A 23,357-nucleotide genomic window follows, 5' to 3' on the forward strand; every position below is an offset into this window, starting at 1 on the left:
GGAGCTGCCGGGGTGTGAAGGTTGTGGTGGGGTTGAGTGCAGGAGGTGGGTGTTTCTGGGGCAGGCAGAGTGCCATGTAACAGGCACAACAGCAGTCCTTGAGTTTGTTTGTTTGTGTAACACTTTGCAGTGCTTATAGAATCTTGTCTTTTAATTACAGTTTTTTTTTTTCAGTAGAACGATCACATCAAAGACATAATGAGGCAGTAGGGAGGCACTGATGGTTTTGACAACTAGTTTGGGGACAGCCAATATTTTTAGACCAAAGTAGGTGCCAGGCGCTTCTGACACTTAAGAAAAAAAACAGGTTTTCTTATATGTGGTACTATAAATATGTTCATTTTCCTGTTGACCGTGACAAATGGCAGATACTCCTTTATAGTCAGTGTGGTACCAGAAATTTACATTCATCTCTGATAATTTCTTAATGACCTGTAACACTTGTTTAACAGATAAAGACAACTTTGTAGCTTCATGGGGTTAACAAGGATATCTTTGCAGGCTAAATTAATGCAGGAGATAAAACAATCATTATGTAAAGAGTGAAACCTTGGATAAGCTTTTTTTCCATAATCCAGTTGTGGTACCAAAAATAGCCCGTTTCCAGGTGTTTGTCACTGCCTGTTGACTGGAATCGACCATCTCTACAGGTGCACCGAAGGAGCAGTTTGGGACCTTCTCCTTATGGGCTGAAACTTTTAATCTGGAGCACGGGGCAGGAAGGTCTCTGACGAGTTACTGCGCTGACTGGTGAAGGTGAGAGCAGGCAATAGGAGAGTGGAGGTGGTGACGTACTGCAAGTGGTGTTACCTTCTGATGGGGATGGGCTGGGAGGAGAGCGGCGTTCGTGGTCTCACCCAGCGAGCTGGAGAACAGGGTTAGTTTGCCTTCGGTCAGTGCCTCCTGTGTGTGTTATCCTGCTGGTGCTGCATTCGTTACTCCTCGTGCTCGTTCCACTTCTCTAGGTGGGGAGAAAAGGGCAAAATGTAACTGAAAACATTTCCTAATAAATATTTCATTTTCATGAAGAGGCAATTTCAGGCTTCTCTCATGCTCTAGTAAGCAGTTCTGGGAAGCCGTGCAGGTTAGCAGGGGCTTGTAGGGGTCAGGCTGGGAAAGCCAGGAAGCACAGGCTGCACAAATCCCCTCCAGTGGTACAAAGAAGACATCTTCCCTTCCTGAGAGAGAGTTAAACTATTGATTAGGGTACTTCTAACTTCCTACTGCTTGAAAATCATGGGGTAATATTTAATTTATCTTACCCAGCGTTAGCAGTGCTTTATTCTGAGGAAACCATTTTAGCTGCTCAATTCATTTTTGTTTGTGGGCTCACAGTAAGTCTATATAGGTGTCACTTTGAACTCAACCCTCAAAATAACAGGGCGAGTTGTAGAAATCATTTTTGTTCCTCAGGCTTTCTGGCAATAAAGAAGAATACGCGTGATCTCTGGTGGTTAAAGAAGAGCATTTTTGTATTCTGGGCTCCTTGAGCCCAACATCCGTGTACACTTCCTTTAACTTGCTGGAAAACGGATTTGACTGTACAATGCATGCTTCAACATGCAGTGTTGTCCTTAACAGCCTGTGGTTTTCCTGTTCCTTGTGCTTAAGGATGCCCTTTTACTAGAACTGCACGTGTATGGATACATGCCTGTAATCTGCCTCATGTTCTCTTAAAGCTTTCTTTGCTTTTGCAGCTTCAAAAACTTTAACTCAAAAACTGTGCAGTGTGTAGGCAACTGATGTTCCACGCTTACTGCTCGCCTCATCAGCCAGTCTCTGGCCTTGCACTGGCCCTGTGAGGTCTTTGGGGCAGGATTGCTCTATTTGTGCAATGCCTGGAACAGCAGTTACACACTTAAGCTGAAGTGTTGTACTGCTTAAATGCTGCGGTGACTCAGATGGACTGGAACTCTACCCGGATGGGAGTTTTTTGTATTTTGTCTTAAGGTAATCCAGAGATGCTTTTTAAAATAGTATCCAACTTTGGAAGGAAATCCACGATTAAACATTTTTGTGTTCCATCTTTAACTTGGATCTAGTAGAATCTCTGTTTATGAATTTCTTCCTAATTGGGAAGATGAGCTTGCTGGTCTCAGGCCGGGACTCAGACCGGTGCTGTGGTCGTGAATTAAAGCCCTGAGGAGCAGCTGAGCGTGTTGCTGCACGCTATGTGCTGTACAAACAAAGCAGATGGCATTTTATGCCTCAAAAATCTTAACAGCTTAAACAGAAGTGGCAAGACATGGAGTAGGGAGGTGTTTATTTCTTAGCACTGATTTTTCCTCCAAACTTGATTGCCCATTAATTTAAAGGAAATGCACTGTATGGTATGTGCATGGGTTTTGATCTGCTGCATTTTTTTATTATTATTTATTTATTTTATTTTTTTAAACAAACAAACAACCCCATTGATCTGTAAGTTTGTTTGCAATGAAATGCAATATGAGTTTGGTCTTAATCCAGTGGTTTTTTATTTGTTTTTCTTTTTTTTTACTTACACCCTCCTAGACTGGAGCCAGCTCTGACTTGTGAAGATCTTTGGCAAGCATTTGAGCTTTCTGTTAGGAAACTAGGGACGAGAAGTTACGTACCATTTTTCAAAGATGTTCTGTTACTCATGTTCCTGTAGAAACTGAAGCAACATTTAAAGTATTTTTAATAGTTTTGTGCGCAATTATTGATGGTTTTAATGAACTCTGTTCAGTGATGGGAGCAGCATTTGAAATCTCAGTTAAAGTAGAATAATTATCAGAAAGTTTAAAATACACTTTAAAAAGCTGATGGTTTTGGTCTGTTGGCATAAGCAATTTGTCTTTTTTTTTCCTCCCTGGGTTTTGATCCAAATGTGTTAAATATACCCCCTTGAAATAACTTCTACATCTCTTCCATTTTCCTCATGACAGGCGTAGTGGAATGAAAGAATACTTCTGATCATTGCATATATTCATGCTTGCTGATTAAAGTGAGGTCAGACTATAAAACCAGTCTGAATGAAAAATGAAGAAATGAGCAAAAAAGTAGGACAACAGCAGGTGTGCAGATGGACAGCAAGAGGTGAAGGAATGATCAATCTTTGGTTTCTGGTTCAAAGTCTTAGTAAAGCAAAGAGGAAAAAATACTTCAGTATTGTTTTACTGAGGTCAGCCTAGGGTAAGTAAATACAGGCTCCTCTGTATTATAAATAAATTCATTTTTAGACTTTAACAAAACCAAACTATTTAAAATTATTCAAATCAAATGAAGATTGAAGCCGTCGAAATTTAGAAGCCCAAAACGAATGAAGTCCTAAAGCAGATGTGACAGCAATAACTTCTTTCTGCAAGCACAGATATGCCCTAGTTTTTTATTCAATATCTTCAGCTCAGTGACAGGTTTGTTAAAATCTTCAAAACTAAAGGAACTGACAGGGGATGTAAACTCTTCTTTATAGCACCAGTGAAGGTGGATTCCTTCTAATTAGAAAATTGACAGAAAATTATTAAACTTGTTTCACTGTGTATCTAGCACATTTAGATCAACATACATCCCAGTGTGGTATTCTGATTTTCTTAATTACAAATTTTACTGAACATAAATAAGGATAAATATGATTTTATCCTCTCATAGCGACTGCAGTCTTCCTAGCAGTGATATCAAATATTATTTCTGCTAGTAAAAGGTAACATCAGGAATGTGAACAAACTCAAATTTAATAATTCATAAATAAACTTGTATTTCTCTGTTCTCCTGCTTAGCTGATGAGGATGCATTTCATTATAAACAATGCCTGGAAAAAAACAGTTACCAAATCATAAAATTTTCTTTAGGAGAGGTTGTCTTACAGGTGGAAATACAAGATTAAAAAAAAAAAAAAAAATCAAGTATTTGAAGACTCTTCCCCCACCAAAAAAAAAAAAAAAAGAAAGCAACAAACAACAAGAAAATAGCCACCAGACCTCTCTAGCTAAGACACTGATTGATTTAGTCAGTAAATTAGAGTAATCAAGAAGCAGCGAGGAGACACTGAAGGTGGGGATGTGGAACCAGGATGGCAGCTTGCAGTCTGCAGTCATAACGGGGTGGGAGATGTGTGTGAGAGGGGCTGGGGGGAACAACATGTGGCTGTAGCTAGCGCAAGAGCCAGGGCTGCTGCCTTAGCTGAATCAACTATGCAGTCTTCCTCCCACTGATCTGGAAAGAAAAAAAATGTTGTTTAGGCCGTTACCTACAGCTGATGAGCTCCAAGAAGAGCGAAACCTCTTAAAACAGGTCCTGTAGTATTGGCCTAACGCCCTCCTGATGGGGCTTGCTGGCACTCGGTGTTGTGCTGAAGCTGTGAGCGTGATCCAGAACCACAGAAACGTACACTAGTGTCATCAGAGGCTGGACCTGTGAAGGCAAATAGAGGAGAAAAACTGTTGTTAGGTTTCACTTTTTTATTTATATCATTAGTTTTTATCCAGCCAGATATAAAAACGTAATGCACGCGTGCATTGTAGGAGTGGGAGAGAATTTTTAAAGGTAAAGAAAAGGGAGAACTGCGGAATAGAAGAATGGAATATAAACAAGAAAAGGGGGAAAAAAAAGAATAACAGAAATGTTTGGATTTACTTTTCTACTGAAGATTGATCAGATAGTGGCAGTAACAGTAGCAGTTCCCAGCTTTATCAGTATGGAATTTGTTATCTTTCATACTAACTTTGTCATAGAGGTAATTCATGAGGCAATCAGTATTATTGAAAGAGGGAAGAGATGAATGGATAAAAGAGAACTCTTTTTGAAGGTCTGCACAAAACATCCTACACGATATTTTAGTAAGGTACTTGTTTTGTTCTTACTTTTTTTTTTTTTTTTTGCAATGAGTATATACAAATAAGTGATTGCATTGAATGTTTTTTTTGTTTGTTTGTTTGTTTGTTTTTTAGAATATTCAAGAAGAATCATGTATAAACATAAGTGGTTTCATTAGTGAATATTGTACTTTAGTGCACATACTTCCCGCTAATTCTCAACATTATAAATGTAAATAATAGGCAACTTGAACTAATCCTTCCATAGGTCTTAGTACAACTCTTTCTGTTGTAATAAAAAAAAATAATAAATATTATAATACTACGCCTCAGTAATTTCTGACAGCCTCTGCCTCTACTCTGAATGCCTGGAGACGTCAGCTGAGCACATGCCTGATGACAGCACGAGCTGAAACTGGAGCAGGTTGCGGTTTGCTCTCACTATCTCTGAAGTTAAATCAGTAAATGCGACCCACAGCGTCAGATGCTGGCTTCAGCAGGAACTTCAACACCTTCCTTTCTGGTTTCAACTCCCGCATACATGCCTGTTAAGACTTTTAGACCTCAGTATTAGCACCTCTGCCAACTTATCTGGCAGATAAAAGATAAGCTCTTTGCCAGTAATGGGTTCGTCTTACTGATTTTGTGTTTCCTTTAACAAGGTTTCTGCCTCCTGACGTAAAGCAGAGCTGTATGCTGTGGAAGCAGCACCACACTCACTTGAAATTCAAGCACTGTGCTGCTATTGCAGGGAGAAAACTCTGAGTCAGACTTCAACAGAGCATCTGTGCGCTCTCTTGGAAGTTCTGCCTTTCAAGTCCTCCACCTTTGGTAGATAGTGTAAATTTAGCCCGTGCTATCAGAGCCAGGACTGATGTGAAGACCAGAACCTGTAGAACATGCTTTTACTTCCAGCTCTCCATGCTTCTCAGAATCCTTGAAACTTTGGGACACATCCAGCCAGAAGGATTGGCTCTGGCATGCAAATTCAACTGAAGTTGGTCTTAGCAGCCTCTAAGGAAAAAAGGCAGTGGTTGAACATCCTCTTAGTCCTTACCTGAAATGAGGGCTGTCATAATGCACGTGTCCTCTCCAGATTGCTCAAGGTTACAGAGCAGCTTCTGAGGAAGAAATACCTACGGAAATTATCCAGGACAGATCGTGGAGACTCACTGTCACATCACCGTGACCAGAAGCAGAGCAGGTTATCTGCCCAGACTGCTTTTTAGTTAAAGGACAAACGGGGCATTTTGTGAGAATAGCAATAATGTGACCATGTCTTCTGGGTCTCATTAGCAGCAAGCAGGAAAAGACCCACAGGTTGGTTTCATCTCGCAGAATACAGATGTTTAACTTGGAAAACACTGGGGTGAGGAAAGGGATAGCAAAACAAAACCAGACTGATGCATTGTCTTACTGTTAAGAATGTGTCAGTATGAAGTGGAGGTGAGAAGGACCCCTCTCTTCTGTAAGAGCAAGGTTACGTTCTTGCCCAGAAGAGAAATCCAGCTGAAGAGTCAGAGGTATGTTCCTTGGGGTCTCACTGTTCCCAGGTTAACTCTGTTCTCTCACAGTCCTAAACATCACAAATGATAATGACCAGAGGGTGAACGAGGTGTCTGCTGAAGGAAATCATGAAGAATGCAGGCTGATGATTGGGAAGTTTAGGAGGACTCCGTTAGTAGTTGGATTTTGTTTGCTATTTTATTGTCCAGTATAGAGGCATGTAAAATTACGCGGAGAGTGGTCTTTCTCCTTTGACACATGTGCTATGATATATTCAGCATTGTTCTTATAAAGGTCTGATTAACGTGCAGGGTAGTTTTAATATGAAATTCCTTCCTGATTTAATTTTCCGAATCAGTGTTGATTCCTGCATGGCTTTTCATCTGGAACTTCCAACTTTTGTAGCAGTTGACACCTTCAGGAAGCATCAGCAGACGTGTGAACAGCAACAGGTCACATGCCTTTTGTTATATTCCATTGTTACAGTAAAACTTAAATTCTGAGTTAAGTGTATTTTGGAAGAGCTGTTTTTTTCTGCTGCCTGTAGCAGTTGTGATCCTCACCCCTCATCTTTCAGCTGGTTCACATCAAACACTACCGCACGTGTAATGCCTTGCTGCTCCCGGCCGTTCCAACTAGTCCTGTGCAGAGCTGCAACCCTCAGCTTTGTCTTTACTTCTTGTTCCTCTGTGCTTTCCTGCCCTAGGCTTTTCCAGTTCCATCACAGAGCAGTTGGAGTTGGAAGCACCCCTGGTTCTTCTCGTGTTCTTCTCTGGGCATCTGCTTTGGGCTCCTCTTGGAGACACGACACTGCTTTGGCAAGCTGGCTTTGGCCCTATTGGAAGCTTTTATTTTCTCATTAGAACAGTAATAATATGATTAACGCTTTTAAGTGTGACCAAGTATGTTTCTTCATCCAAGCCCCTTTAATCATTTTATCTGGATTTTCTGTTACTGCCGTCCAACAAGTTGATCAGGGTTACTGTTCCGGAAGGCTTCGGGTCAAAAGCCAAAGTTCTGTGACAGAATGAGAACGGTTCCATGGACCAGATGTTTAGAATTATTACAGAATTACGTGGTCAAGTTGCATTGACCACGTTTCGACCACATCTGAAAAATCTGCACATGATTAGTTCCTGAGCTGTGGTCAGTCGGGCTGTGTTAATCATAGTTAATGTTTATTTGAGCACATTCTGAGCGTGGAGAGGCCAGTTTGCTTGTTCACGTCCCATTTCAAGGGCATCACTGGGCAGATGAGACACTTTTGCTTTGCAGAGAGAATAAGGGATAGTGCTAGCTCCTTTAAAAGCGTGCGTCCTGGTCAGCATCACTAATCTGGGTGTGAATTACGTAGGGCACTGTTCCGTAGCCGTGGTTGATGCAGCCTGAATGACCTCGTAAAAAAATAAAAAAAAACAAACATATCCTGATAAGTGCAAAGCAATGCAGCCTCTGCAGGGTTGGTATTACGGAAATGTCATGGCTTCATGTGTACACGCTACCAAACAGCACCACAATTAATTGCAGCACTCAATGCAACGTGCAGCCTTAGCCCAAGGACTGGCAGATGTTAACGGTATCGTGATGGTTTTTTGCTCTTGCAGAAGATTCAAGTGGTATTGTGCCTTATGTCTTCATAAAATAGTCTTCACTAAAAACAGTTTAAAAGCCCAAGTAATTAATCCACCCCTCGGAGTCCATCTGTTGTGGAATTTAGAGAGGTGCTAGCGCTTGAGAGAGAGCTGCTTACTGGTGCAGTCGCTGGCCTTCAAGATGATGCGCGTATTTCATGGGACGAGGAAGTAAAGGGATATTAGTACTGAAAAACTGCTCTTAGGCTTGGGGCAGCGTGTGAGGGTAGCAGGAATATGTGGGTGAACACAATGAATCCCATAGGCACCGTTTCCTGGAGTTTGGCTTTTGGAACGCGTGGCGAAGAGCCTTGGTTGAGAAGACAAGACGCTGATTTTGCAGATGCCTGTTTAACTTAATGACATGAATTTATTGAGAGGAGTCTGAAAATGGAACTCTTACATGTACGAAAAAAGGCCATTGTGTTTTGTTGTTTTTTTTTCCTTGAAAGCAAACAAAAAACCAGGAACACATAGGTTGAGCCTGTGATTTTTCTCAAGTCAGAAACATAACAAAGTAGTGTATTGCAGGTTACATTACACAACCAAGCAGCTATTTTCATTTTATGAACTGGTAAGGGTAAAGGTTTTGGTGGCTTCCAAGGCGAATATATGCTGAGATCTTTATTGGAAAATAATTAACAGGCATTGGAGGACTACTGAGGGAAGCTGTTAATCAGGGAGTGTGTATTAAGTGCCAAGATGCGACTTTCTGTTCCTCGGTTGACATTTAAGCCTAATGAAATCTGTCCTGCCATGCTGCACGAGGATGAGCTGGCGATCTCCCTAAGAGCTGGATTCTGGTGTGATTGTAGAATGATTGGTGTTTTCTTGTATTTATTTATTCATATATATAGATGCATATATGCGTATATATATTCATTTTAAAAACATTTAAATAGTTGGTGAATCGGGTAACGAAAGAATAATGTAGTAATTTTGAGTGAAAATTTGCACCAATGCTTAATTTAGTCACTTATTTTCATGCCGCAGTTGATTGAAGTTCAGTATTTGTCTTTTAGGGCTATAGAACAAAGTAAGCTGTAGGAGGTCCTAAATTGTCCTGTGCCTCCTTACCTTGTGGTGTAAGTTGCACTATTCTGATGTTGTGTCTTTAACCTGTTTTCCTAAGACTGTGAGGACTTTGTTTTGGGCTGGAGGTGTCAAAGTTAAATGAATCCTTACAAGTTCAAGGGAGAGGAATGCAGCGTGCCTTCTCCTGATGAAACCAGAGCCTAAGCTGCGGATCTGTAGGGCTCTGCACGTCGTTGGCTCAGCTGCTTGTAGAGAAGTCTGTCTTGCTTTGGGTTTTGCAGACAAGATCTCTGAACTTTCTAGGACTTTGCATAATATTGCTATGTATTTGTATGCACGGTGTTAAAAAGCACGAAGCAGTTTTCTCTGCTGTGGAATGCTGTAGTTACGGACAGATGACTGTTTCTTTCTACTGGTCTCACTTACCAAATATACCCAAACTATTTCAGTTGAGGAATGAAATAATACTGTTTGCAGTAAGTTGCTCTTGTAACAAATTCTAGCACAAACAGTGTTTGCGATTTTTGTCTTCAGAATGATTGAGGAGAGTGGGAAGAGGAGGAGGACAATGGCGGAGAAGAGACAGCTGTTCATGGAAATGAGTAAGTATGAAATTTGAAGATAATATCATTTATTCTTTACCGAGAGCTTCATTTTTAGAATTTTACCAGGTCATTTACATCTTGTTTCCACAAGACCACTGCCTCATCCAGTGAAAATCATTCTGGGTGCTGGTGAGGAGGAGAGCACAAGAGGTGGGTCACAGCTGCCTAAAGAGTCACACATTCCTAGGTTATGCAGAGCTCTTTTTTGGGAACATTCATGTTTCCTGTATATGGTGATTTCTGAATCTGGTTTGTGGCCGGCTACTAAAATAAATAATGACAAAAAGGTCATCTTTTACCTTAAATTGCACCACAACATTGGTGTGACTTGGAAGTGAAACGGTTTGAAGGTTTCAGGGGGTTGTTTTTTTGTTTGGGACCATTCTCTGAAAGATAGGCTGTGATTGTTGCTACAAATCAAGTGCCTGTCTAGAGATAATCTAGATTCAAGGAATGAGACATAGCCTTTGTAGGTATGAGCAGTTAGACGTAAAAGGTTGTATGTTTGCATGTCGTCATATTATTTTACTTTCCTGCTGAAACACGGGACTGAATGAAACTCCTAGGTTAGGCAAGCACATCCTGTAATCCCAAATATAGGCTGATGAGTGTCTGTCTTAAAACAAGTTGTATGTTAGTGCTACTATTTTTTTTGGAGGATTTCCAGAGCATCGTTCTTACCGTGGTTGTAAGTGTCTTATAATTTCAAGAGCAATTTAATTATTGGCTAATTTATATCTGCTTCCTTTCATGTGAGAGCTGTCTCAGACACTGTTTCTCCCCACCTTCCCAGCTGGGTTTGGGTTTGTAGTCGTATCCCTCTGTGGCTTGTTCAGCAGAGGGCACAAGCTTCAGTCTCCCTGCTCTACACCTCATCTCCTTCTCTGCCTCTGCTCAGTTCTACTTCAGCAAAGATGACTGCAATTGTACGCGATATCCCAGGTGAAATCTCACTAGGATCTTGTAAACTGATAATAGCACTTCGCCAGTGGAAAAGCTTTGGCTGATACTCTGGAGTATCACATTTATCTTTCATCTTCAGAGTGTTGTCGGCTTGCCATCACTTAGGAATAGTGTGTTTCTAGCTAGGTGTGTTTCTACAGATAGTGGCGTCTTGTTAGTAACCACCCATGGCCATACGGTTTTTTCTTCGACACTAATTTGATGAAGAGCCTGTTAATCCAGTCCTCAGTCATCTGATTCTTACTTTGATATTCTAATGACCTTGCAAATTGATACCTTTATAGCTACTTTAGCAAAAGATTTCTTCTGAAGCACCCATAATGTCTGGCTAGAGTGCTGTCTTCAAAGACTTCTCCTGGCAGCCTTATTTGTGGCTGTTATTCAACAGAAACTGACCTGCTAGTTCTTAGCTTTGGCTAAATTGTTAACAAAAATATTCAGACTTCTTCTGATTGTGTACTAGATATATAAATAATCAGAAGAATGATCTGTTCTAAGGCGTTTTTTTTGTTTTTTTGCAGCTCTGGTTCTTGCTGGCTTTTATCAGTGAAAGTGCTGGTGTATGGGCACGTTGAACAGCCTTTCTCTGTAAAGATCTTTAACATGTCAGATGAGAAATCTAAGGTCTTCGAGCTTTGTCTGTCCCTTGATGGAATATTTCTCTGTGAAGGCGAATGCATAAATGTTTTCCTCTCTGGATGAGCTTTTCATATTGCGATGTGCAAAATCGATGCTTTCAGTGATCGTTTGTTGTAGGTCAACATGCAAGTGTGTAGGTGGCTGCTCATGGGAGACAAAAGTAGATCTGATGGCATTCACCCACGCTGGACATGCTGCCCCAGGATGTGCTTGTTTTGTAGTACTTGCGGAGCTGTGTAACGGGCCACAACTCTGTGCAGGCTGTTCTCATTTTTCTCACCTGCAGAATACACACGGGAGGGTGTAAAGAAGACAGATCCAGACCTGTGGCAGGATACAAGGCAGGGGGCACAAACTGAAAAACAGCAGGTTCCTTCTGAATCCGAGGAGAAAAACAGTTTTACTCTGGGTGTGGTTGAGCCCTGGAAGAGGCTGCTCAGGGAGGTCTGCAGCGTCCACCCTGCAGATGGTTGGAACACAGCTGAACGGTGTCTGGGGCAGATTTCTGTAGCTGACACTACTTGAGGGGGAAGGTTGGACCAAATGATCTCCAGTTGTCCCTTCCAGCCACAACTGTTCTGGGATTCTGAGCTTAATTGTCTCGAAAACACATCCTAGTCTATCTTCGGGTTGTTTAGAAGAGTGACCTTGTTGAAGCTTGTGACGCAGGAAGAGAGGGACAGAAAATGGACTTTTTTTTTTTGTTTTTGCATATAGCTGTTAAATAACCTTTTAATTTATGTATTTGTCTTGAGAGGGAGTGGTGAGCCTCCAAGTCCCAACAGCCATCAAAGCTGTAAGGGCTGGAAGTGAGGCTGAAAGCTGATCAAGCTGTACTGCACATGTACCTGTGATACAGGGTTCAAGGCTAGCCAAGGACTGGACAAATAAATATTTCTGCTAGACTAAGCGTGTTTTGAAGGCTCCTAGTCTGTTCCAGTGCTTTCTGTCTGTTGAAAGGTAGACGCAGGCACCCTACTTGAGAGTTTTGTAAGGATATTGCTTAAGAAGCACAAAATCAGTTACTTTGTTCTAGTCTTGAATCAGAATACTTCACTTTAAGTTATTTGGCCAGATACTTTCCTGAAATGTAGCAGATGTTAGATTCTGTAGACCGTACAGTGAAATCATCCAGGAATGTTTGTTGCACCTCACTGTCATGCAGATGCTCCTCAGGTGCTGGCTGGTCCAGTGCCACTCTTGGGCAAGCTGCCATGGGGAGCCTTGGATTGGGATCTTGGTCATTGTCCTCACTGATTTTACAAGTCTTCTCACCTCGTTCCTTGGTGATGAAAAAGAAACAATCCTTTCACGGCGGCTTCAAGACAGAGGACAGGTCTGTGCGAGGCCAAGCAGATGCTTTGACACTGTATTTGCAAATTTGTCATGAAATACCGGAAAGGCAAGAAGACTGTATTTTTGAAATTTGCAACTGTGAGTCAGTGGGTGCAAACAAAGGTAATTCAAATGAGGTGCTTGCAAGTTGGTTTCTGAATTCAGAGTGCTGTAGGAGTGAATAAGTTATCACCTTTGAGCACCGCCCCTGATACAGCAGCCAGATACCTACTTCATCAGGATGTGGGTTTGTTGTTGTTGTTGTTTTTAAGTGTCTTTTAGAAGCCTAGATTGTATGAGTCACAGTTTTCTCCATTTCTCAGTTCTGTACTCATCTAGGTTGTGACTTCTGAGAGAAGCCTGAAAGACTACAGCAGATCTTTCTTTCATGTGCTCCCGTGAGAAAACAAGAGGTGCAGGATCAATGTGCATCCAAACCCCTGCCCACGTGCAACTGGATTGTTTCACTTCACCTTAGAACTCCATTGATTATAGGGCATAGCCACAAATGCTGTTGAAATGTGAGCCCATTTAAAGGCATTTCTGTTTATGATTAATGGGATTTTCAAGCCTTAGACTGTTGGCTGCTTCCAAATTAAAAATGATCAATACCAGACTTTAGACCAGTATCATTTATCATCCCCGCATCATTTATCATCTTATTTGATTGTAGAACCCTAGAATGGTTTGGGATGGAAGGGACCTCAAAGATCATCAACTTCCAACCCCCCTACCGTGGGCAGGGACCCCTGCCCCCAGCCCAGGCTGCCCCCCAGCCCCATCCAGCTTGGCCTTGGGCACTGCCAGGGCTGGGGCACCCCCAGCTCCTCTGATGAGGACAGGAGATGAGCAGATCTGCTCGGTCTTTGGCAGAGGGTTAGTACATGTAAAACTTTCTGGAATTGCTCAAGTTTGTGACATTCAGAGTAACTGCAGTGCTGGCTGGAACTGGTAGTTGTGGTACAGGCTGGTGATAGGTTATAGCGTTCAAATCTTTCGTGATGTGGTATTGTTTGAAGGTATAATCGTGCTTTTAAATGTCTCGAAGTGGGAGGTTGGTGGTGAGGAAAGAATCCTCTCTTCTATGCTTTTTCTTCTGCTTCTTACCTTATTTGGATCTATTTGAGAGAAGAAAAGCATTCTCCTGGTGGGGCTGCAATGCAGATGGTGGTAGGAGTATCCACCCCCCTTTTCTTTCTCTTCTCTCTTTTGTATACATGCCTTCCAACATCAGTGCAGTCCTCTTCCTTACACGCTTGCAACTTGATGGATTTATTGCTTCCATTTAGGGACTTTAGAGTTCTCATATCAGTCTCACACTTACCTCAGTTCTAATACGCTGTTGAAAATGACTTCTTCCTGAAATACCTCGTGAAAATCTTTGTCATGGGTACGTGACAAAGATGATGTATGTGAAGAAACAGTCATGCCATTTTTGAAGTAATCAAATAAGCTGAATGTCATAGAGGAAAGAAAAAACACAAACTTTTTTTTATCCTTAGGGGCACAGAATTTTGATGTCATCAGACTTTCAACGTATCGAACAGCCTGTAAACTGCGGTTTGTACAAAAAAGATGTAATCGTAAGTTATAATTACTCTTTATCTTCATAAATTTTTCATGCATGATGGTTTTGAATATTCTACCCATATGAAATTCAAGTATAGCAAGAATAATCATCAATGGTAGTTGTTAACTTAAAAATAAATAGAGATTAAATGTACAATTAAAAAGAGGCAGTGATTTTTGACTGATACTCTGGTTTCTTCAGCTTTAGTCTCTAATGTTTAAAAAACAAAACTATAATTATGGGCCAGATTGACATATTTCAGTTGCCCTAAGTGTTGTCTGCAGACAGTCTCAAGCTGTTTTAGCTCCTGTTCCACCGTGGTGTAGCACAAGCCAGCAGACAGCTAGATGCAGGTATGAGTTTGGTGATGTATAAGATGGTCACTAGCATGAAAGTGTCCCAGATTTGACCATGGTGGCAGGCAGTGTAGCAGCCTTAAAGAATTAAGTTCACACCACACTAGTCACTGTATGTTTTCTTATTCTCTTCTGTAGTCCTTCTACCTTAAACAGGTCACCAAAGTGAAGATTAATCTGAGGGTCAGTAGGTGACACTACTTTGTGCTCTATTCCTTTGTTGAACCAGACCAAGCAAAAATCTTGACAGACTAATGGACTCAGGAGTAGCTCCTTCCTCCCCACGGCCACGACGTGGAATTGGTGTGGCAGAGGGCAGGAGAACGGCTGGGGAGTCCAGTGGAGGATGTGTGCAGCTGTAGAGTGAAGATCCCTCGTAGCGCAGCTGAGCCAGGGATATGTCTCTGTTAGGGCTGTTGTGGCAGTAACTGCAGTGCCTTTAGTTTGATGGGTTGCAACTTCTTCATTCCTTTGGAAAAGTGTTAGTTCTTGTCTATAATGAATGCTTTTGAATTCAAAATACCTCTTAATTGGTAGTAAGGTATTAAGATAAGGTAGTTATAGTGCATTACACATTTAGTGCCCAATTCACTGATGCCACACGTATGCCTTGAGTAACCTTTGATCCACACGTACGTACAGACGAGACCGTGCATTTATGTTATTTGTCTGGACTGTGCAGTGATCCACAGGCATATGTTTGGTGTGAATACTTAGTTTGATTTTTATTGCTGTGGATTTTTATGTGAGAAATATAAAGAGTGTTTTTACCTAAGAAATGTTAAAGGTGAGGCTTACTTTAAACCCTTTTTACAAGGTAATAAAGGTAACAAAGAAAATATGAAGTTAGCAGATAAATCTGTCCTTTGTAACTGTTGGATCACGCTCAGTGTGAACTGATGGATTACTGCTGATCCTTAGACATCTTATCCCACTATCATGCATACCTTTTAATCTGTGAACTATTTTAAAACATTTTTAATGTGGTTCTGCAGATCGCTTAGTGTGGTTTTGTAAAACTATTTGACTACAAAGTTAACATTTAGATGCGCTAAGATACAGCGGGATAATTTAGGGACACACTTCGGAGTTCCAGATGTATGTTTACAAAGTGTTATGCTCTAGACTTGGCACCCAGATAATCTGGGAACAGTTGTAGTTTAACTGGAACATCAAGTTCCTCCTTCAGCACTGAACTGCTAGTTAACATGGGGATGTTGAAAATTATTGGAACCAGTTTATAGTGGATTTTGAATATGGCTGATGTCTTTCTGAAATGAAAATGGCCACAAGGACTTTGGGCACTGCTCTGTTGCTTAACACTAGCTGACGCTAACTCTGAGTATTGAGAGTGTCTCTCACTTTGAATATGAAAACGTAATGGTTAATTCCAAAACAGAAGCTAACACAGTATTCAGAAACAGTACCATAAAAGTAAGCTTGTATGCATTACAGAACAGAAGTTAATTTTTTTTCCTTTATTTTTAGTTCATCTTGTTGATATCTGGAATATGATTGAAGCCTTCCGAGATAATGGCCTTAACACTTTGGATCATAACACAGAGATCAACGTGTCTCGACTAGAAACAATCATTTCATCCATCTACTACCAGCTAAACAAACGCCTTCCTTCTACTCACCAAATCAGTGTAGAGCAATCCATCAGCCTTCTCCTCAACTTCATGATAGCAGCATATGACAGGCTAGTAACTCCTCTAGTTGTACTCTTAAACTAATTTTCTCTTTTAGTTAGGTGAATGCAGCCAGCAACTGCATGAGTCTCTGACAAACTGTCTGCATGCTATTTCTTTATTTCATGAAAATGTGTGTTGCGCGTTCACACTTAATATCATAGTAGTGCCTGCAGAGATTTTCATTGCCACAGCAGCAATGCTTTGTCTTAAAATGTGCTTTCTTGAGAAAGATGAGTTAGTGCTTTCTGGAACTTGCAGGGTGCTGTGAGCCAGGTATCTGAACTGCAATGCAACTGTGTTCTGTGGACTGTGATGAACTTGATGTGAACTTCGTGGTGGTGTAGCAATGTTTTAAAAAGTGAACTTGTTTTGTAGAACCTGGATCAACAAGACCATTTAATAACGCTGCCTTGTTTTGACAGTCAGCTTGGATCCTATTATACATTATTTGACCCCATACAGACTAATTCTCATTTGTTGGCTGGAAGAAGCTTGGTTTCCTGTTCAGAGTGCTGCCTAGGCACTTCGTTGTGTCCAATTGTATGAGTTTCTTCTGCAGCCTCTTTTCTTCAGGGGTTGGTTTGCTAATCTTCTTGACTATAAGTTATTTCTGTGGGTACTTTGAATAGCAACTGCAAATCTTTCACTGTTGTTTAGCACTTCCTATGCTTATTTTCTGATCTTTCTCACAGTCAGCTATTATTTCTGTCTTGTCTTTCTTTTGCTTTTGCACTCCCTCCAAGCAGTAGAGAAGTACTTGTGGCTAGGAAGTTGACACAGAGACTAAGGAGTTCTACCCGAAACAACCTGGACCACTGAATATGCCAAATAGTTGTTCTGTTCATAATGTCCAGGCTTTGATCCATTGATATGACCTCTTCTTAAGGTCACTGAAGAGAAGGTAGGTTTCCACCACAAAAGAAGTCTGAGACTTCAGAACAATTGCTACCTCACTAAGGACAGTTAAAAACAACACAGCTCAGAGCAGGAGTACTGCTGTGACAGCAGAATCAAACCTGTGTTTTTCTCTGTTGTCTCATTTCATGTTAATTGCAAGAGGTGTTATAACTGATGAGTTGTGATTCTGAGACTGATCACAGTGGAAATGTAGAATTTAAAATAGCAATGGTTATGTTTTGGGGGACACACCCAGAAGATTGAGGCTTTAGTGAGAGCTTTGTCCTGGCCCTGCCCCTAACCTTGCAAGTTTGACCTTGTCTGCAGCCCAAGCAGTGCCCTTGTTCCCAGCACACTACAACAGCTTCTGTTGAGCTTCCTCTGTCTGGCGTGTGGGGCTGAGAGAAGCTGTGATGCTGCACTGCATTGTGCTATGGCAGAGCGAAGAATAAGATGAGAGGCAGGCTGAGGCCTCTCTGCAGCAGCCATCGTGGCAGACACGTATTTTATAAAAACGTACACATCTGCACTGGAATTGCATCGTTGGGGTAGCTGCGTGGAAGTTTGAATCCATGTAGCCCAGTAGTTTCTTACAACACAGTACTGGTGGTAACATCACAGGGTAGTATTAGCACTCCACCAAACAGGGATGTGAATCAAAGATACGATGCGTGTCTTTCCCATGGAGCTATTTAAGTTAGAGCTGATGTTAGGTAAGTATGAAAAATCTGTATAATGAACTATTCACTGACCCCCAGAACAACACTGATCATGGCGCAGAGCTGATGGTTCATACTGCCTACGATGGTGAGTTGGGCAGAGGAATAACTTTGCTATGATGTTCTTTGCTGGTTTCTCCCACAGAGCTTTACATACGGGTGTTTGATGGTGCTGGTAGCTTATTCCAGTCTTGTTTTTCTTAATAGCATTCTGCAGCTTTCCAAAGTCCCCGACCCCAGAGTAGTGGCTCATTCCCTGACTCCATTTGGTGGCTTCAGCGTCTCATGTCACCAGTCCTAGAAATCGCATTGGATTTAACAGCAGGCTTAGTCACTCCAACTTCTGTTTTTCTCTTTATTTTGTAGCTAACAAACAACACCGTGTGCGGGTAATGAAGCAGTGTGCAGGAAGGGGGAGGGAGAGGCTGGCCAACAGTCAGGTGAGGAGTTGAGCTGTCAAGCAGAGCGTGCAAAGCGATGTGATCAGGAGAGACCTCGCAGCACAGCAGAGCTGGAGGGGGCTCCCTCATGTGCATCGGGAAGCGCCTGCAGATCAGCTCTGTGAGCACAGCTCTGATGCCTCTTCTGGGACATCGCCACCTCCGGGTGCCTCTGAAATGGCTGCGTGCTACGGCATGTGGCGTGGGGAGCAGAGAGAAGGGGTTGCAAGTCTGAGTCCTCTCCTGAGGATGCATTGGGAGAGCCAACGTGAGTGGAGCACTGTGAGGGGTGGTACGGGCCCACCAGGAGATGCCCCCCGTATGTGTGGAGCCCTGCCAGTGGTGGGCCAGGAGCCAGCTGGGGTAGGCCAGCATGAAGGGCATCGCTGCTCCAGTTGCACCCCCTCCAGTTAGGAAGAAGTGGGGTGGGAGGATTTCTTCAGGAGGCTGGAAGAGGCCTCCTACACAGGCCCAGTCTTTTTTGAACAAGTTCCCCGGTCCTGTTCGCTATCCTGAGAACTCCTGGATGTTGCAGGAGTTCCAAAATTACACTGGAAGTTCTGTCCTTTTTCCATTTGATAGGAAATTCAGCAGGTCGAGTAGCATTGTTCCAAAAATCCATTTAGGCATTGGCAATGAGTTAATAACTACGTCTCTCTACCACGTTGCAGGGGGAGGAATTTTTTGTTCTCAATTAATAAACAGAATGTCAGCAGAAGCAGGCCTAATACCTGAAATATCTCACTGAAGGCACCGTGTGATATTTTTTCAAGGATAAAATTTTGTCCTGTGAGGACATATTGATGCCTTTACTCACTTTTTTTTTTCCTGAAAATTAATTCAAAACTGAACTCTGTTGTGAGAGGAGGAATGTCTATTGAAAAGAAAAGGGAGGGAGGGGTTGAGACATGAAAGAAATTTGAGTTAGGTACCAAGATTTGCTTGGACAAGAGTGATGGTCAAGGCTTGAAAATAATGAAATAATGGATCTTTTCAGACTTCTGATATAGGTGTAGTAAAGTCTTGTTTTCTTTTATTTGGCATAGAGCTGACTTACTCCTTTGAGGAAACTACCTAAGAGAAAAGACAGAAATGAAGTGGGATAGCTGAGTCCTTTACCTTGTCACTAACTTTATAACCTTTATATAGCTCAAAATAACAAAAGAATGTATTTTTTCTCTTTGTTTAGTTTCTTGAAACAGAAGTTAAAAGGTACCGGGATCTTCATAGATCTTCCTGCAAGTATAGTTCTGGAGAGATTGCCTCACTTCCATAGAGGGAGTGTTTAAAGCACGTTCTGAGTTCACGTTAGAAAAATAGCATACTGCATTTCTGATGCTTCTCAGCCTCAGAAAGGTCGAGAGCCTTTAACCTCACCATGGAGCGTGCAACGGCACCGTTTGCATATTAACTTAGGGTGAAGGGGGAAGAGAAGTCACTTGTTTACTTCATGGCGTCTCCATCTGGTTGCGTGTCTGTCGGTGGCAGTAGGCCGCGTCACCACTTCAGTGCCATGAGGCAATATTTACTTCCAGTGATTTCACTCCTCACACTTTCCAAGTGCTAGTCTTCCATGTGTGAGTGTTAAAGAAGCATCTCATTTACACCAAGAAGTATTCTAGAGGGTTTTCTTAGATCTCCTCTAAATCTAATGATGTATTTTCCCCTTTGTTGTATTTACCATAGCAGTATAGATGATCAGTCCTGTACATTTAATTGCAGTTAATTGAACTTTTTAAATATTCTTTTTCTCCCTTTACATGAAGTTTTAGCTTTCTTAGTAGTTTTTCACTCTGTTCTCTGTTGCTGTTTATAGCTGGGGATAAAGACTTGGATTTCTGCTTGGGAACACGTTGCTCAGAATTCAAGCAGCCGTTACCCCCTCCATGCACCTTCCTTTGCCCCTCTGAGCCACTAAGCTCGCTTTCTGCCAGCTTCACAGTGACGGTGGATTTACACCAAGATCGCCACGCTGTGGCCATCTAATATCATTTACTGGAGGTGCTCTACCCTGCCTGTGTTGCTGTGAAGGGGTTTACAGAAATGCAGGGAGGCTGGACGCGTTCCTCTGGCCAGCAGTGAGCTGGCAGGGGCTGCAGCGGGTGTTAGCTGTGTGAGCCTTACACCGGCCAGCCTCAGGGCTGTGACTTGCTTCCCTCCTACCTTCATCCTCCTCTTGCTCTTCGGTAGCAGGAATAACAGGCGTGGCTGTTTCTGCATGCTGTGTGGTGCTGAATGGGCTTTTTCGTGCCTTCCGTAGAGACAATTGCTGATATTATAAAATGATGCCCCAAATATGCCACCTGTTCTGATAGCACAGCAGCTTTGTTAGCTGAGATTAGAATAAAACATTGTTCACGTTATTCCTGTTTCATGTGGTATATTGAGGATATCATACCCTTCTAGTGTGCTGTCAGTTACCGTACCATTTTTAGTATAAATGTTTATTTCAACATCAAAGTTTAAACTGAGAAGTAAACATTTAAAGCAACCAACAAAGCATAGCAGAGGAACAGAGATGTATTACAATGAACAAATGTGTTTTAATGGAAGAGATTAACACTTTTTTTTCAGGAGACATGGGATGAACAAGACAAATTCTAGTCTCTTTTTCTGTGCACTTTTCGTAATTCTGCAAGAAAACTTAATTTCTGATAAGACACCTGTTAAGAATTCTGCTTTATTAAAAATGCTTATGTAAGTAATACTGTTTTAATGTTAAATAGTATTGATAGACCTTAGTAATTAATGGTTATGCATTTCCTTCCTAGGTCTTCTAGTATTTTTGTTACTTCTCACTCTATGTAGTAATTACTTATCATGTAATTTTTTTTTCACAGCGAGGGCCATGGGAAGTTGACGGTATTTTCAGTGAAATCCATGTTAGCAACAATGTGTGGTGGCAAAATCCTGGACAAACTAAGATGTAAGTATTTGAAAGCAAAATCAAACTGTTTTATGAAATGTTTTTTTCTGTTATGGGTCACATGTGATGAAAGCTAACTTTTTCTGTATATTCAGCATTCTTTATCCTGAAGTGAAAATTGCTGTTTTTTGTGTAGCACATGCCATCTGCTGGCCATGCAATATATTGAGTTTGTTACTGAGTAGGCCTTACAAGTGCACTTACTTATTTTAAAGTGCTTTGACACTTCTTTACATGTAAAAATTCAGGCCTGATTTTTATGATAGTAATGTCAAAACTTGGTGCCATTTCCTCTGTTTTGAGGTCATGTTGCGGGGGGAGGAGGGTTCTGTACATCCTCTGCTTCAGCTGAGACACTCTCAGCATTGTCTCGTTATGTTAATTCCAGCTTCTTTGTTCTTGTTTTTGAACTCCTTTTTATTCTCTTTTCATCAGTCTTTACTTCTTTTACCTTGTTTCTGTGAGCCCTCTGCTCTATCTACAGAGAATCAATGCTACCCAGAAACATTGGGTTTGTCTTGTAATTCTCATCTTGTGTCCTTCTCAGTGGCAAGGCATACTGTTGTTTGATGGATTTTTTTTTTCCCTTTTCCATCCTGAAAAGCTGGGAAGTTAGTCTTACTGTCAGTGCCAGATTTTACTGTTCAAATGTTTGTCATTTTTCATCTCACTCTAAATTTCCTTTATGAAAGTTATTTTATAATAAATCATTCCTTCTGATCTCCATCGTTGTTATTCACTCTAAGTAATTCTTTAGACTTTTTTTTACAGCATTAAACTTCCTTATTTTTTTTAAATTATACAAAATACTAGTGTAATAAATTAAACTACTTGACAAAATCTGAAAAATAAATAGTGCGAAGGTATCACATCAACACGTTAATAGTAGGGTTGCAAGAGTTTCAGTATCAGAAAGAGCTATTTTTGCATCTGGTAGTAAATACAAAACTATCTAAAAGCAAAGCTGTAGGTGACTAAAGTTAAATAAAGAGGAGAGGACGGGCGTATGTTACAGAGGATATTTAAAGCTTCTTTAAGCATTTTTAACAAATGTAAAATATATTAAGTATGCAAGATCAAACACTGGGAAAAACATAGAGACTACTTGTTGAGTAAAAAGTTACATTTTTGGATCCAATTAGGTTAAGGTTTGAGGAGGTTACAGTAGATAAACAGTTCAGCATAAGCTTGGGCCATTAAAGGAGCATTGTTTTTACGTGTAAGCAGGACAATACTGAAACATCAAGCAAATGGTAATGAGTGATCTGTTAATGGAAAAGTCAATTAACCAGTGGAATTAAATGTTACAAGAATCAATAAACTTTTGATGTTTTCAAACAAAGCCCAGCTACCATTCTGGAGGTTAGGCTAAGCTGCAAGTTACTGATTGAAAAGGTGGCTAGGTAAGATGCTTTCAGCTGAAGGACATCTCATTTAATAGCTTTATTTCACAGATGTGTGTAGCCTGAAAACTTAACATTTTGATGTCCCATTCTGTCCCTCCCCCCTGCCTGCTTTCCTGCTTTTCTTCATACTATTTGAAACTCTCTTTCTTTTTGCTAATTATGTTGAATCCTGTTTCCTTTGCTACAGTAACTTTCTTTGTAAAAATTCTTAACTGAAATACATACCAATCAGAGGAAAGGCTTTTGAATGCTTTCACTGAATACTGCTATTTCCTGTAGCTTTGTTATATTCTGCTCATATCTTATCAGCTGACCTTTAATTTGCGTTGTACTCCTGGGATCTGTCCTCCAGTATCTGCTCTCCCTATTTTCCTAGTGCACTTTTATCTGAATGTGGAGCATTGTTTTCAAAAGAGCACATGGCTCCTGAATTTTGGACATCTCGTTTGGAAACCAGCTTCTGTCTTTTTTGAATTCAGTGTTAAAGCTCAGTTCTTCTCCTTGGTGTTTTCAGTATGTCACTCACATTGACTTCACCACTTGGTGTTGTCTGTTTTATGACAGAACACTACCCGTTGACCACACCTCTTTGCAATCTGTTTCGTTGTTCTGTCAGGTATAATATTTTACGAATCAAAAGTAAATTTCTTTATTTGTGCCTGTAACCATAATGCTGACTTGCCACTGCTTTATAAAGTCATGGCAGTTCCTTCATGTGCACCTTTGGCTGTGGCCATTCCTGTGCCACTTCTGGACAGTCCCAGGCCCCCTCATGCCCCTGTTGTTGTCTCTGCTTAGTTGAAGAGAAACTGAAGGACTGGAAGCTCCTCGCTGTTAATGTCTGAAAAGTTCACAGTGCCATA

The 23,357-nt window shown here is 41.2% G+C and overlaps 1 protein-coding gene across 3 annotated transcripts in view; it reads left to right on the forward strand.

Annotated features, from left to right (window-relative positions):
- Positions 1 to 23,357, forward strand: part of DTNB (dystrobrevin beta) — a 192,626-nt gene that overhangs the window by 4,263 nt on the left and 165,006 nt on the right. For 2 of the 3 annotated variants that reach the window (XM_084285381.1, XM_084285382.1), the window contains exon 1: positions 21,041 to 21,088. In XM_084285381.1, coding sequence (XP_084141507.1) covers positions 21,043 to 21,088 — 46 coding nt within the window. In that variant the 5' untranslated portion in view covers positions 21,041 to 21,042. Of the gene's footprint in view, positions 1 to 9,478; positions 9,547 to 13,988; positions 14,070 to 15,900; positions 16,115 to 21,002; positions 21,089 to 23,357 lie in introns of those variants that run through there. The other variant, XM_084285383.1, reaches the window with a different exon arrangement.

Source organism: Netta rufina (assembly GCF_964035555.1).
Source record: "Netta rufina genome assembly, chromosome: 3".
In the NCBI taxonomy this organism is placed as follows: Eukaryota; Metazoa; Chordata; class Aves; order Anseriformes; family Anatidae; genus Netta; species Netta rufina.